Source organism: Pseudopipra pipra, chromosome 2 (genome assembly GCF_036250125.1).
Source record: "Pseudopipra pipra isolate bDixPip1 chromosome 2, bDixPip1.hap1, whole genome shotgun sequence".
In the NCBI taxonomy this organism is placed as follows: domain Eukaryota; kingdom Metazoa; phylum Chordata; class Aves; order Passeriformes; family Pipridae; genus Pseudopipra; species Pseudopipra pipra.
Window position 1 is genome coordinate 80,179,643 of NC_087550.1, and position 16,513 is coordinate 80,196,155.

At 37.7% G+C, this 16,513-nt stretch overlaps 1 protein-coding gene across 6 annotated transcripts in view; it reads right to left on the bottom strand.

Annotated features, from left to right (window-relative positions):
* NALCN (sodium leak channel, non-selective) overlaps nt 1-16,513 on the bottom strand; it is a 222,388-nt gene that overhangs the window by 167,727 nt on the left and 38,148 nt on the right. For all 6 annotated transcript variants that reach the window (XR_010428424.1, XM_064646084.1, XM_064646087.1 and 3 more), the window contains one exon: nt 15,314-15,468. Coding sequence is in view for 5 of the 6 variants with exons in the window: in XM_064646084.1 (XP_064502154.1) it covers nt 15,314-15,468 (155 nt within the window). In the remaining variant the exon portion in view is untranslated. The remainder of the gene's footprint in view (nt 1-15,313; nt 15,469-16,513) is intronic.

The window sequence follows — 16,513 nt, forward strand, 5'->3', positions numbered from 1 at the left end:
ATACTCCAAACTCTCTTCAGGATTTCTTAGTTACCCAATGATTGCAGGCAATACCCTTAGCTATCTCCAGAGCATTTACATCTTGCTGTGTGAATGTCAGTGAAATAAATATTCATGGCTATGGTATAATAATGGCAGAATGCTGCATTTTAGATGGGTTTTGAAGTATTCCATTTCCATTCATTGCTACTACCCCTCCATTAATCATCATTATTGATCCATAGTTTTGTATCAGATGAGGACAAAAAGAAAACATCCAAGTAATAACAGAATTATGATTCTATGTGAAAAAATGAAAATAGGAAAAAGAAAACACATTTGGAGTTTGTTTTAGAGAAGAGGATTAAGTAGTAATAATACAACTGAAGCTCTTTGAGAGATGGTGATAGGCATTTAATTAATTCCCACCTCAGAATTCTAAGTAAAATGCCTAAAAACATCAGATGTAAAACAAATATAATAAATATGTTCGTATGTACAATACAGCAATGGCTAATGCAGAAGGATACGTAAGCAGTATACATACCAGTATTAAAACTATGCAATGCCTGCCACAGGCAGGTAATTAGAAGAAAGCACACTACAGTTTATCCGAGGAGACATACAGAAGTCCTGTTGTGACTAATCTATCTTATTTGAATTTGTCAGCCCCTGGGTAACTTCTGTCAAGATGAATCAACTACATGTAGAGTCAGCTCCTCGAGCAATAGAACACATTTCTGAAGATTTTATGCTCTATGAACGGTTAGATGTCCCTGTCCCACTGGTGACTGACAAGATCTTCTGACAGTAGATTTGCTAACTGTTTTCACTTCTTCTGAATTTTATACAAGAAGTGATTTAATTCTTTCAGTATCATTGATTTAAAAAGTGTACAGCTTAGCTGAAAACAGGGGCTCAAAGTCATCCAATCTCATTGTAGTTGTTTAAATTAAGTGCCAAAATTTGGAGCTAAGTTACTGCAATCTTCTTTACAGTGGTAAGGAAGAGGTGACAGCTTTGTGTAGTTAACTCCTTTTCAGATGTGGACTGAGATTCCTAACTTGAGGGTTGATACAATGATGAAATGAGGCAAAGTAATGACCATTATGGTACTCTCTATTGCAAGGTGACAGTAGCACAGATTTGTTGGAAAACTAAAGGATAACCTTCTAAAACAGCTTCTGAATGTAGTAGAAAATTCTGACTGTAGCATGGGAGAAGATGTATGTTGACACTTGCCAAGATGACCAGTCACACCTTCCCTAGAGATGGAATAGCATGTCTTCAAAAAGTCTTAAAATCTGCACAGTTCAACCTCCAAGGCAGGTTGAACAATTAAAGACTCTGTCCACTGAAAAATATCCATAGACATTTTAGGAAAGATAGCGATTATCTGCATATTGAAACAATTCATAAGACAAAAATGCCTCTGTGGCAAAGAAATCAAGATGTATTTCCTAACACAGTCCTAAGTATAGAAAAATGGTAACTATTTGTTAGATGTCTTAAAGTCTTATTCAAAAGATTTATTCAGATCACCTGCTAGATACTGCAGTATCTAGCTCCCAGTTTGTTCACAACCAAAATCTATGATAAGAGTTAAGTATAGGTAAGGTATTTAATGTTCTTAGGTAAGACTATTCTTTCAAGTCATTCCTATTCTTTCTCAGTTGCTGTGAGAAAGGCAGTAACTAGAAGTGAATGGTCTTACATTTTTTTATAGAAGTTCACATGGGATTTGAATTATTATACTGTTCTTTTAGCTTGTAACCTAGATCTTTTTAAATACCACTCAGTGCATACCAGATACCGTGTAAGAATTTCTTCATATGGCAATTTCATGACACTGACGATGGAGTAGAATACAGTAACTACATTAAGTCCCTAAGAACAACAGGCAAAAGACACTTAGGAAAAGAAACATTCAATATTTAAATATTTGAGTAACACAGTGCACAATTTAATGAAGAAGGAGCATGGCATTACACATTTGCTGCAGGGTACTGCAATGGTAGCAGCATGTATGAAGCCAGTTATCACAAATGAGCTGATGTGCTGGAGTGTCACACCTAAGCTGCTGCTCTGTGAGCGCTCCCCCCGCTAGAGTCACCATCTGTGAACTAGATTTTCTGGAATAGCATTATTCTCCCTTGTTCCCCAGCAGAATTGGGAAAGCCAAGCTGCAAGCTGGCCCTGTGTTATCAAATCAAAGGTCTTAAATCAAAGATAATTTGGTAAGCTACTCTAATTACTGTAACAGAGGGCATGTTGCATGAGTATTGCACGTTGTATTTCTAGTGGGTGGTTTAGCTCGTTTCCACCAACCTTACGAAAAGGATAAAATAATCAGATCTCAGAAGGCAAGGTAAAAACCACGTGTCCCATGCATTACACAAATGTTGAAGGTCAAAGCTTGTAAACCGGTCACATCCTGAAGCTTTTGTCCAAAAGTGAAGATCTTCCACTGTGAAAACAATTACCTCTATTACCCAGTAACTGCAGGTTTCATTATGCAGAGCTATATTGTCTTAATGGCACTGACTGATAATTAAACCGAAAGGATCTAATTTTCTTGGTATGGAATGACAGGTTTCTAATTATCTAACTCCATTCTCTGTCTATTGGCTAAGAGTTTCCTGCTCCTTAGCATGGCTGCAATTAGTCACACCTTTGTTTCTGGAATGTTCACACACCTGTACACCTTTAACTTCTCTTTCCATTTTTTCATATTGTTCTCCGTTCCTTGTCAGACTGAGTTATTGAGTAGCTATCCACACAAATAGCTATTGTCTTTGACATAAGCCTTTCTTCAACTCTCATGCAGAGTGAAAACTGGTGCACTGGGAGGTTGGTTTTGCTTGAAGCAGTTCTTTCTATTTGTTTTCTTAGTAAATCCTCATTAAGAAAATGGTCTTAATGTGCATTTATTTCCCTTTGACCGTGGCATTCCTAGCATGCATGTGTCCCTTGATTGCTTTACTTAGCCTCTCCAAGTTATCTGACCCTTTGGTCATGCCTTCCATAGGAATTATAAGTAAATTGTAGTAGCAGTACAAAAAAAAATTTCCTCTTTTGCCTTCACACAGCATGTATCATCTCAAAATCATGCTGGAAGGCCTTGCTATGCTGGAGAAGGGGAAGCAGAAAGTAAGCATGAGAAGGTCACCTGTGGAAATAGTATTTACAGTGCTTGTAACACACACAGCAGCAGTGGGCACTGACAGGCTGCAGGCCCTCTGGAGGATGCAGTGCAAAGGCTGCCCTTGGCTAGGGGTGCCCTCTGGGAGCTGGGGTCCTGCAGAGCCAGCTGCAAGGTCTCCAGCACCACATTTCCCAGCTAGCTCCATTGCAGGCTTCCTCAAACCATTATGCTGGAGCAAATATGTCCTCTTGCCATGCAGAGCAGTAGGGAGCAAGAGGTGGGGATATTTAAGTGGCTCACTAAGAAGCAAACAGCTGGTGCCAGTGAACTCTACTGCACTGGGTTTTTTTGTTGGGCATGTGTGCGTGTGTGTGTTTGTTTTAGTTGAGGTTTTTTGTTGGTTTGGGGCTTTTTTTTGTTTTGGTTTGTTTTTTTGTTATTCTTATATTGTGATCTCCTACTGATCTCAGGGGAAAACTTACATAGAATTTAAGACTATCCTACTTCAGCTAAATTAAGAAACAGTACATGAAGTTTTATGTCAATAAGGAATTGATATGTGTGAGGTGATAGAGCTTACAGTTCAAAAAAATCAATCAGATGTAATTAAACCTTGCATTTGACCTGCCTCAACTTTCCTTTTCTTATACCCATCTAATAAGACTGCCTTTCTGCCCCAGTTTGCTCTTTCACCTTTTCAGCTTATGATCAGGGACAGTTTATGGGCCTTTTACCTAAAAGTACCAAGTATGAATTTATTTTTTTTAACATTGCCATTCCCATCATGCAAGTACTAATCAGAGGGTATATTAGAAAGAAAACTTCAAAATACCTACTTTCAAAATGAAATCTAACCAAAAGAACCCTTTCTGCATTCCCAGGCACAGATGAAAATGAAAGAGAGATAGAAAGAAGAAGACAGCAGAGACATTGGACACATGATTAAATTCTGTGCAGCACACTATAATAACACAAGTGATATATCAAACTATAAATAACAGCAAAAGATGTCCACCAGGAAAGGTCAACAATTACAAACAAAACAGAGAACAAAAGAAAAAGTAAAGCTTTCTGGAAAGTTCTTTTATTCTGTTATATATTTAGCTGCTGACTTTAACACAAAACAGCCTGAAATGGCAGGGGAAAGTATGTTCCACTGAAGCCTCTCAGCAGCAGTAAAGTTTTCTTTGACTGTCAGTACAACTGTATTAATCTATTCACATTAGTTTCACCCGATTGCCTGGTTTAATGCAAGACTCAATTACTTTGGGATTAACACAGCAATAAATTACAATTCTGGAGGGCTGCTCAAATTACTCTAAGTTTCCAAACCTCTGCAACTTTCCACATACCATTTCTTAGTGTAAGAGCTAATTCAATGGACATTATTTGTGCAATTTTTGTGTGTCTCTAAACCATTGCTTAAAACTAAAAAGTATTAATTAACTAAGCAACGAGAATGGCCTCACTGAGAAAAGTGAAGCCTAGAGAAACATCAAATAGCTAAGGAAGTTTTTTTGTTTTTAATTCACACCATTTATTCAGTTTTCTAAAATCACAAGTATTGTCTTATTATCCTTTGTGAAAAGTCTGTGGTTGTAGCTATCTCTGTGTTACTCTTCCAAAACAGAAATACAAAGAGCTCACTGTGACCATCAGTAACAGCCAACATTTATATCCCAGTCACATCCTCGTACCCACATATTACAAGCAGTTTAAGCAGTCGGTGTGTGCTGTAGAGTGGCAGGACACTGGTGCCTCAGCCCTGGGGAAGGGAGACTGGAGCTGCCTTCTGGTCTACATATCAGGCTTCCTTCTCCCACAAAAAGCAAGCAGGAATAAAGAAATAGCAATGAAATATATCTCTGATATAAGGTTATGACATAGCCACAGTATATAGGACCAAGACCTCAGACATGCAGGCCCACCAGCTGAGACATAACCTTTAGTTTAAGCCATTGGCATTCCATTGAAAATTCATGGCCTGACATAATGTCCTTAAGATGCAGTTGTTTCTAATCTGCCAAAAATTTCTCATTAAAGACTCTCTATTAATACATTCACCAATCAAACTTAGTCTACATCACCCTCACAAAGACACGACAGATTTGACTCCCTTCAGCAAGAGCAAGAATTAAAGGAATTAAGAGACTGAAATTTTTCAAGAAACATGCCCCCATCTAGAGCCTGCTCATTTTGGCATTGTGTTCCCTGCAAATCAAGAAATTACCTGTTTTCTCCTTTCCACAACACATGGAAACTCACTAACATGGCCTTGCTAGAGCACTTCCATTTTAAAATGATTCTGCTTGTTTAGATGGAATTGTTACACTAAAGAATAAAACTGAAATAATCTGAAGAAGTCTGGCAAACTATACCTCTTCAGTGAAAGGCTCATCAAGCCTTCATATTTGAAAGGCATGTTCAGTCCTCCTATAGCAATAATAATTTTACCATGTGCCACAGAATTTTTGCTGAACAGAGCTAATTGCCACTGACCTTGGAAACACTATCAGCACCAAATTGTTTGATAACTACCATATCTCATCTCTACTAGGAAGAAATAGTGAATCATATGCATTCATCTGCATTTTATAAACCTTTCTGTATAACTTTTAAGTAAGAAAACCTGTATTTTTTATGTATTTTTTACAGGGATATTCACTTACACATATAGAGGGTTATAAACCCCATAGTGTCAGGCTGCAGGAGCAAGTGACAGCAAAAGATAAACAGTATACATATTTATGGTCAAAGAAAGTTAGTAAATAAGGGCTGATCCCTCAGTGTCTGCTCAGAAGAAAACTCCATACTGAGGATATCAGCATTTCTAAAACCAGTCTGCTGTTAGCCAGTTATCCTGGGAAATAATTTAAAACTTGTTAGTATGATTACAAGGTTTACGAACCCTCAAATAAACTTAAATCTATATGGAGAAAACAAGTATAATGAGGACAGAGCTCTCTCCAAATAAAGAAATAATTCTGCAGAGGCAACAACCTAGTATAAGTGTCTTTCAGCCGCCCTAATGCGGTAAAACAGAAGCACCTCTATTTGGAGCTGAGCTAAAGTTCACATAGCAATAAACTGTAAGCATTCATTTAAGGGGGACAAGTGACAAGCATAATGTGCGACATCCTTGCCAAGCCATAGAAACAGTGATCCACGACCACAACACCCCACAATATTGCAGACGTGGAAACTGCAGAACTGGTGACCCACTTGGAAAATTCTGTGGTTAATTTTAAAGTTCCTGCTAATTTTTCTTATTTGAAAGGCGCAGAAACACGATCAAAACACAAAGTCGACTTTGCAGAACATGGAGATAGGTCAAGAGAAAAAACTTATTGCTGTCTGTCGTCTGCAAGGTGTTGGTTTACCAGACTCTGCTTTCCAGTGCAATGCAAGATAAGCATATAGCATGGACACTGCAAAGGCTGGAAATATTTGTGCTAAATAAGCACACTTGGATAAATTAAATTTGCCTAGTCTTCATTTCTGTTTCTTCTCATGAGCAATGGTCCTTTCCTGGTGCACCAATTTGAGAATGAAATCATATTATTTTTCTTCTTCGACAACTCTGAATATTCTTTGGTAGCAAAACGAATTTTCTACACAATGCATTGCTAAATCTCTCCATTTTGTCAGTTAAAGAAAATTTCAGTGAGAGAAAAATTTGATCTAAAAGATATTATCCTGTATCCCGCACAAGATTTAGTACTAAAAAAACCACAAGCAAGCATAATGTAAAGACAAACAGAGCTTCCAATACTTTCAGACTCACTTGATGGCAAAAATTACATATTCTCCTGAATAGCATAATGGAAAAAGGTATTTGTGGGTAAAATCCTTACAGAAAGATGGCTGCTACTGCTTTCTGAATCTAAGCCTCTATGCAAACTGGCATTTGGAACCTCAAAGGAAAGAGTGGCTAAACAGTGAGTGGAATCAAAGATGAGTATCAAGAGAAAGGAATATTATGTAAAAAAATTCTCTTTTGTATTCTGTGAAAACTGAATACATTGTAGATCTGCATTTTTCCACTACAGGGAGAAAGAACAGGTTTAGAATCATATTTGGGAAATAGGAAAACATAAAAGCAGGAGTCAAGTGAAACAGTGGTCCATTTCCACTGGATCACCTTGTTGCAGAAGGATATCAAGTTAGTCAAGCAGGACCTGCCTTGAATGTTTAGGTTTTCCTAAGTATATTTGTCTACATTTGACTTCCAACCACTGAATTTCACTAGTACTTTTTCTGCCAAATAAAATTAAATACCAAAGAAAAAACAAAACTCACAAAGCCTTCTGTTATTAAACTCTTTCTGATGAGAAACTAAACATGGCCTTGTAAGCAGGTCCTTAACAAGCTGCAACCAGTGAAAACACTAGTGTGCCTTAAGCCGAAAGATTTGTTAGTTGATTCCATTTCAATTTTTTCATTATATCTAAGGAAGAAACTGAACTTATTTACTTTATTAACATACCCATGCTTCATTCCTCACAGTGTTTGCATTCTTCTCAAGTACAATTATTTCCCAAGTTGAACAACACAACGAAGACTGCAAACTGTTCTCACCTGCACAGGGCATACAGACTGTTTACGTTACTCCTCTGTGCTCACCAAAACCCTCTACAACCTTCTGAAGGTGCATATGTAAAGGTGACTGTCATGCCTAAGTTTATTTAGGTGCCTTTGCTGATCATAACCAGCAGGCTTTTGGTACTAGGGGGCATTCCAGAGCAGGGACACTTGTTAGGGGACTGCAGCCCATGTCTAAGTCCATCCTGGAGCAGAGGAGATGATTAGTAAGGAAGGAGCAGCAGCAGAAGAGTAAGAAAGAAGGGGTAGCACAAAACCCCCAAACATTATGCATCTACTCCAGATTCTTGCACCACTCCCTACCTCACATGCTGCAAGAACACAGGAGAGGAGACTAGGACACTGGGAGTAGAGGTGTGAGGACTGAAGCTGAGACAGGTGAAGGAGGAAAGATGTTTTCTGTAAGTGTCTCTTTAACTATTTGTCTTCCTTGCTTCTTAATACCTGAATAAGTAATTATACTACCTTAATTGGCAGTAAAACAAATAAGTGAAATTCCCTGAGTGGAGACTCTTTTCCCCACAACAGTGTCACAGATGGTGTCAGGGCCCTACTGCTCTCTGTCTGCAAGCGTAAGAAGGAATTCCAGTGAAGAAAAAAATCTATCGCCATTTTTGAAATAATGGTTTTCAGTGGTTTCTCAATCAGTGGAGTAATGGGGCATGCTTCAAATCATTTTGGCTCACATTTAGAAAATATGTGTTTTATTACTAGATAGTCTGAATGGCTTCTCTAATTACATTTGACACCACACATTAACATCACTATCATTTGTCATGTTATCACATGATAACTCCACAGGCTGCAGTCACAGATGAAGGCCTCCTTATTAGGCACTTTACATGAAAGAGCTGTATAACTGGAATAAGATTAAACCTGTTTACTAAAGTATTTAATACTATTATGTAGTTTCTAGGATAAACAGAGCATGAAGATTCAATACATGTATCAAGCATCCATATCATCTATAGAATAAAAGAGTCTGACCAAAAATTTTGATGAAATTGTTGTTGAATTAATGCTTCTTTCATAAGGCTCAACTTCTCAGCCCTTAACGGGTACAATTAAATGGAGGCTCTGACTAAACAATTACACGCCCTCATTGCTTTCTATTATTCCAGATACAAAATGACTGAGGGCCAAGGGATTCAGGCTGTGGTGGTGATGCTGATCTGCATTTCTGTCCATCTATGTCTGTGCAAAATGACACCGGCTTCACTCAGGTAGAGATGATGGTGCGAAAGGGCAGTGAAGGGGGGAAGAAGGCATGTTGGGAGGCTGATAAAAACCCTTTCAATCCTTTGCACTATCAGTTGTATCTCCTACTTTGAGCAAATAACCTGCAAATGTAAATTTTTTTCAGTTCATCAACTCATAATTTCCTCATGGACCTTGAAGTCTCAGAGCTGGCAAAGTAGGCAGTTGCTTAGGACAACTAACCAGTCAAAACCCACCTTCCTCTCTTGCCTGTGCCCGGGACGTGGAAAGACCAAGTGTCTGCTAAAAGCACCACCAAGAGCCAAGCAGCCTGTGTGGGGGTGACAGAGTAATTAAAAGGTTAGCCTCTGCCACCCGTGAGAGGCACTCTTCTCATCCAATGGCAGTAGGAATGGTAAGTTGGATTTTCAAGTAGTTTATGTTGGTATGCCTTGTTAGAATTCAGCCTCTTAAATGTTAGAGGTGATTTTATTTTATCCATTTTGGTATGAGGTGGTCCATGGAGAAAAATTGGAAATAACTTCACAGAAGAATGACAAAGAGCAGGTCTTTATAGAACTCTCTCTAGTAACCAGTTGCATGTTGCTTGCTTTCTGATGCCTGCAGCAGGAATTCCTGCTGCTGCAGACTCAGAAGGAGGGAGATGGAAGGAACCATGCTCTGCCTCAGTCCCTGAATGGAGGTTAGCAGGGTATCCTTACAGAATGCAGGTTTTTCACTTTGACCACTGCACTACTAAATAAAAACATGGGTCACTTCCACCTTACCTTTAGACTACCATTTACTACTGAAATTTTGTTATTTGTCTCCAAGATATAATATGTATATGTTTATCTCCCATATGTAAAATGGCCATTAATATGGTAGTTTTTGTGAAATACTCTTTGCAGGTACAAGAAGTAATTAGTATCATTTAATAGGGTACTGGCCCTAGCTATTGACAGACGGGTCAATAATACAGGATAGAATTAGATTTCCTTTTTCTCCTTTCAAAAAGATCTTTCATGGCCTAGAACTTCTTTGGTTTGCTTTGCAGAATATTTTTTAACTTTTAGGTTTCTTTATTCAGGACTCCCTTTTCTTATTGAGAATACTTGAAGCAATATGTAGCACTGTAAATCATTAAAAAAACCCTTCTCTAGGATTACGTGATGAGTAAAATCGGTAATGTAGCTGTAAGTGTACATCTGTAGATGATTACAGATGCACCCATGAGGCATGTGGAATGATTACTAGCTGATGTTTCAAAAACCTGAATGCATAAGCATCTGTACTGTGTGAAAAGTACAGGTAAGGAGGAAAACTGTACAGGATATCCAATGACAGTGCAGATTTTGGCACACTTGTGTCTACGAGGCACCCCTTCCAACAGCACCCATAAAGACAGCTCTGCCAACACCCTTAGTGTGCCCCTGATAGCAATTATGCCATATTAAATAGTGACTTAAAGTAGATGTCTGCACATTCAGACAAACAGTGAAATATAAGGCAGAAGTGCTTGTCACAGCACTCCAATTGCCAAGATTTGCATACCCTTATTTAATTCAACAGTTATATTTATGCTTTTTAGGTATATCAGATGCAAATACTTAAACAAATACGTGACTAATAATTTGTACAATTACTATTTGTTCACAAAACAAAAGCAATTTTTCTCAATATTTAGCTCAACTTTGTTTACATGCTTCATAATACTGTCATGCTATCAGCTATACCCTATGAAATTTAACACAGCTAGGAAAAATACAAAGAAGAAGAAAATAAAATCAGAAAGAAGAAACAGGCCATCTGTGAATGTATCTGATGCTCTCAGTGGGAGACAAGGCTGAAGGCTGTTCTAATTTTTTATAGAACTCTGAATTGAAACCAGCTAGGTCTGAGAAAGCAAAGAGCTTGACAGTACCATACAGGTATAGTCAATATTGCCACCCACATCCACACAGCCAGCCAAGCCTTTCATTCATACACTTTCTCTTACTCCCACTCAGCCCCATAGCTAGTGTTTGAAAAGTCTTTCAGGCATCCTTATGGATAAAAGAGGTGATTTAATATTAAGGGTTACATTGGGTAAGAACAACACATACTTAAGAAGACAAGTTCTGTGTCAAACTGTTGGAAAGAGTACTTAGGTTTCTACTGAGTTCATGAGCAACTTTCTAAGAGAAAGCAGTAACTTCCTGTAGCTTCTCATCACCTGTAACCTGAAACAGCTGAAGTCAGTTTACCTAGATGGGCATATTGTTCTTTCCTTACTATTTCTTCCTTCCATTTCAGAACTTCACAGAGAAAGGGATTTGAGCTACTGGGACCTTAGCTAATTGGTTCCTGTTTCATTAATTCTTCAGTTTCAAAAACACTTATGAGATAGACCTTTGTGACTTTTGCTTATAACTTTTCCAGAGGTATTGCCAGACAGAACTGTCCCAGCTTTTAGTAACTTCGCTCTCTTTAGAAATTACATTGATAAAGTTGGCAATACTAATTAGTGTTTATTTCATCCTACATGCAATCTAGAAATATGTACACTGAAGAACAGAGGCATTAGCTGTAGATATATGCTGATGTGGCCCATGTTTGAAAAATTATCTTCACAAACATCAGGTGTAAGTCTCAATATATTAATACATATTAAAAGGTACAGGCCCTGGAGAACATATGGAGAACCGGAGAACAAATCTTATTCTATCAAATGCAGAATGGAGGCAGGTTTTGTAAAGAGAGAGGGAACACTTGATGGCCTACATCTTGATTTTAAAAGGCTTTTAACATTGTCTCACCATGGCAACGTACAGGAATATGGCTAGGTGATGCTGCTCTGTGATGGGTGCAAAACCATTTCTTAGGTGTACTTATGAACAGCTATTAATGAAACTTTGTCAGAAGAGTAAGACTCATCAAACAAGGTTCCAGAGTCTGATCGTGGTCTGTTTCTATTTATGTTTTCACTCTTGACCAGGTTGATAGAAAATAAATTACACTCATCTAATTTCAGATACAAGTAAGTGGAAAGGCACAGAAAGTATTCAGGAGGAAAGAATTAAAATTACAGAAGATCTTGTAAATTGAAGAAATAGTCTTCAATTTAAAAACAAAACAAAAACAAAAAGTCTTCAATAGAAAAACAAAAGAAAGTATGCTATTCAACAGAGACAAATGTACATTTAAAAAGAAATAAGTAAACAAATAAAGGATGGGAAACAGCGATGGCAGCTCTTTCAACAGGACGCAAGGGCTGTAATAAATCAGAAAAACATGAATCACCCACAGCATGTTGTTCTGAAAATGGAAAACATCTCACTGGGATGTAGAAACTGTAACAGAGCTTAAAAACACATAAAGTAATGGCTCTACTGGGGTATTCTGACAGTACTGCACTTCAACAAAGTGGTGAATCAGCCACAGAAGGTCTAGAGAAGGACAGTAAGAACAATTTAAGGTATAAAATATAACAGCAAAAGACTGAAGCATTTAGAACTATATGGAGGCATAAGGAAAGATGCAAAAAAGCTATTTTTTAAGGTTTTGTCTATGCCAATAGTGAATAAGGTGAGAAATTATGACCTTAAATTGCATAAAGAAGAGAGATTCAGGTTATCCTTTAGGAAAATCTTCCTAAGAGTACAGACAATGAATCAGCACAATAGGGTGCCTCGAAAGATTATGAAGCCTGCTTCTCATCAGAAGGGGATGGCCTAGATTGTCTTGACAAGATGAATTCAAGCCCCATTTATCGGTATGTTCTTCCTTATGCAGTACATACATATTTGCATGGAAGCATACATAAAATAGATAAAAGAACACCTCAAAACTAAAAAAAAAAACTTGGGAAAGAAATAAATTTTATTTTTTTAAATAAGTACTAAAACTTACACTATTATCTTTCCAATTTCCATCCTTTTAAAGCCAAAGCCATTTATAAAAGTGGGAGCAGAGTATGGATAAATCAAGGTATTTTCCAAATATGAAACTACCTAATTGGCATAGCCCCCAGTATTAAAATCTCTATTAGCTTTTATCTTATTAGGACAACTTGGTTTTCACCCAGTAATAAAATTGTAAAAATCCCTCCTTTTTTCTTTACAGAGAAGAAAAATAACAGAAATTATCAAATTCAAATGTTCATGGCTTGTACTTATATGCTGCAAACTAAATATTACTAGTTTTACAATAGCGGCCAAACTGCTATCTCTTGTGTTTTGTGTAATGATAGATTTCAGGATCCAACAGGATAGGCTGTATATAACATCTTCAAGTAAAAATCAATGAATGTATACAATAAAAAGGTATAGTTGCATAGAGAAGACTTCATTACTTACCTATTAATTACATACAAATGTGCATCACAAAATGGATATTTATAAAATATTGATAAACTCACTGGTTATAATACTGGTTTATAACACTCCTGATTTGAGGAAGCGTATTTAACATTTTGTAGCAAAGCCTGTGTCTTACCCAGTATTTTAAAGTTTAGTAATCACCTTTCAATTGATATTCAATTTACTGCTGGCTACTGTACTGAAAGGTGCTATATCCTGTTTACCTATTTCTAGACAAAAACAATTTATCAGTGACAAGTCTTCTAAGTCTACTAGCAATCTCTGACCTTTAAAATGCAACACTCAAAAAGACATATTGATAAGTGTGACTGTGACTCAGGAGACCAAATCTTCAGTCCTGTTTTTTTACCCAGCATCGCAGGCATGGACAAACTATTTCACCTGTCTTTGCCATCCTGCCTCCATCATTAAAAACATACTGGCCTCCTTTATTAAGTACTCTGGACCTCATTCAAATCATCTACCCATTTAAGCTTGTCTAAGGCATTGCAACTGCTTTTTGTGGGTGACTAGGTAGGCAGCTAGAATAACACCCTTCAATGCCACAAATAATTTCACATGTCAAGGTGATTTCAATCTGAGGCCTTATTCCACTGAGGATACATCTATCTTATGTTCCCCTGTCAAACCATCTTGAACTTGAGAACTCATGTGCAGATGGTTTTAGGTTCTACTGTGAACTCAGCCCATGTTCATCCAGGCGTAGCAATAACTCTGAAGGTTGACTGAGAGATCCGACAGGGTTATTCTTTGATATCTACTGAAGAAAAAATTTATATAAAATTTGGTACTATCAATAGTGCTATTCAGCTAGCAGTACTCGTACAACTGGTACGCTTCTGACTCCCAGAGGAAACAGAACAGTGCTTGGTTGAAATCAGGTTTTTCTCCCTTTCTCACAAGAAAAAAGAAAGGACACAAATGGCAGTTGCTGTCCAGAAATTATTTGGTATCACAGAGTACTTCTTGTAGCAGGATACTGAAACTATTTCTTGCAACTCTCTGGCTCATTCTGTATATTCAGCAACCTGGGAACCAACTGAAGTAATTTCAGCTGTAAAGGCTTTCAATACTCAAAAAACTATTCTGGATTACAGTCATTCAGTCATTAAACCTTTTGACTACCTTTGAATTCAACTGGGGACAAGACAACAGTCTGGAGCCCATGCCAGGAAAAGTGAAAAAAAAAAGCTTATCAAAGTCAAAGAGATGCATCAGAAGGAATGCAGCCTGTGCATATGCTCTATCATTTGAAGGGACTTCCCTATCTGCCCAGAAATAAAAATTTACAGTTGCAGGCTCCTATTGGACCTTCGTCTGTTAAATAAATGAGATAACCAAAATGTTCTGACAGAGTAACTGCATATTTTCCATTGGGATGTGGATCTTGCCACAGCTGCCCATGCTCTTACCACCTTTCCTGATTTTTTGTTCTACACTCATTTCCCTATGGGGATAGTATGACACATTGCATCTATCAGAGATCATATTCTCCTGGTGACTCTGTAGGGTTTTTCACAGAACACAAATTGCACCTGTATTGCAAAATCTTCCTGACTCTCAATCATTTTTCTGGGTGACGTTCTGACTAACACAGTCTGGGTCAAGATTGGCACAGATACACATGATATCACTTTCTCACTCCTCTTCTTAGTAACAAGATGATTATCAAAGTAATTCTGGGTGTTTTTTTTTCCCCATAGGAATTATTACTAAAATCAGACAAACATGATGAAATATATATACATAATTATACAGAAATTAGTCATCACATTTGTATACTAGTGATAATCAACAGTTGACTCCTTATGAAGACATTGTTTTAAAGTTATTTAAATCCTGAGATCCCAGGCAATGTAAAAATGTATCATAACTGCAAAGCAAACAGCAAGCTTCTCTTTCTGGCATGTGCTCTAGTTGAACAGAATACTGACTGCATTTGATGTCTTTTCAGCACAAACATTTGTTCTATTCATTTAAAAAACATTTTTAAATGGATACTGAAATTGATTTTACCAGTAAGACAGACCTATCTCATTAAAGCCACTGTAGCCCAGCTCTTGCCTGCTTAGTCCCAGATCTTCAAGGTCCATGCATTTAAATCCCGGTGGGCACTGGTAACCTTCTTCTAGCTCTCTGGAACAGTGGGTGTCTGGGATAGCTAAATTATTCCAGGTCACGTTTCTGTGAAAAATACAAAATTAAGGTGTTACATAAACTAAGACAATAGCAAAACTAAATATTTGAAAGCGAGAGGACTATAGTGAAAAGTACATCAGCTGTTATTTTTACTATCTGATGTTCTTTGGTATGTGCTATTTTCATTAATTAAGGACTTATTGTAAAGGGCAAGCTAACACTCTCCTAAAACTTCAGCCTTATGTAGCGATAGTGCAAATACTAACAGCAGAAATTTCATACTAATGCCTAGAGACCCCATAAAAACAGAGACTCTCCAAGAAATGGAGGATTTGACATTCAGCTGTTCCAAATGCTCTTTAATGCAATTTGGACACTTAGCGTTTCGGGTTTCTTTGCAGATCCTGAGAGTGTGTTCAACTGCAGTCAATACTATGACTTTGACTTCCAAAGGCGTTACCTGTGCTAGCTTTGACACTCCTTAAAAGGATCACTGTGGATGACTTGTCAGTCACCTGAATATTCAGACTGTAATTTGGTCAGGCCAGGTTTCCACCATGGATGGAGGGTCACAGGAAAGAAGTCAAACCATTACACGTGTAGTATCATTAGTATCTGTGACAGGCTCTGCTCTGACTGAAACAGATCTGATTCCCTTTTAGACCAGTCCAGTAATGATTTGGTAGAATAGGTGAAAACATTTTAACTGGTTTGAATTGGTTCAAATTGATTTATGTTGGTGACTGTAACATTGAAAAATAGAAAGATCATGATACAAGGGCCAGTGCCTCAACACAATGTGTTGATAATTTTTTACTGTTGTCAGAGGCTGAGCATCACTTGTCTTCCCAGCTCCTCTGGCAGCTGTGGCTGAGCTGCTGGAGGCTCTGTCATGCTGGACCACAATGGGAGTTCAGGTAGGCCCAACACTAAGGGACATAGAAGCTAAAAGGAGAGGGAGGACAAGTTTGTTGCTCCCTGTTCTGTTAAATATGTGCCTGTGGCATGTACACATAAATATGGCTTATCTAAGTACTCCAAACTTTGGGAAGGAGAAGCTCAGGCAGTTGATTCCTCCTAATAATTTACA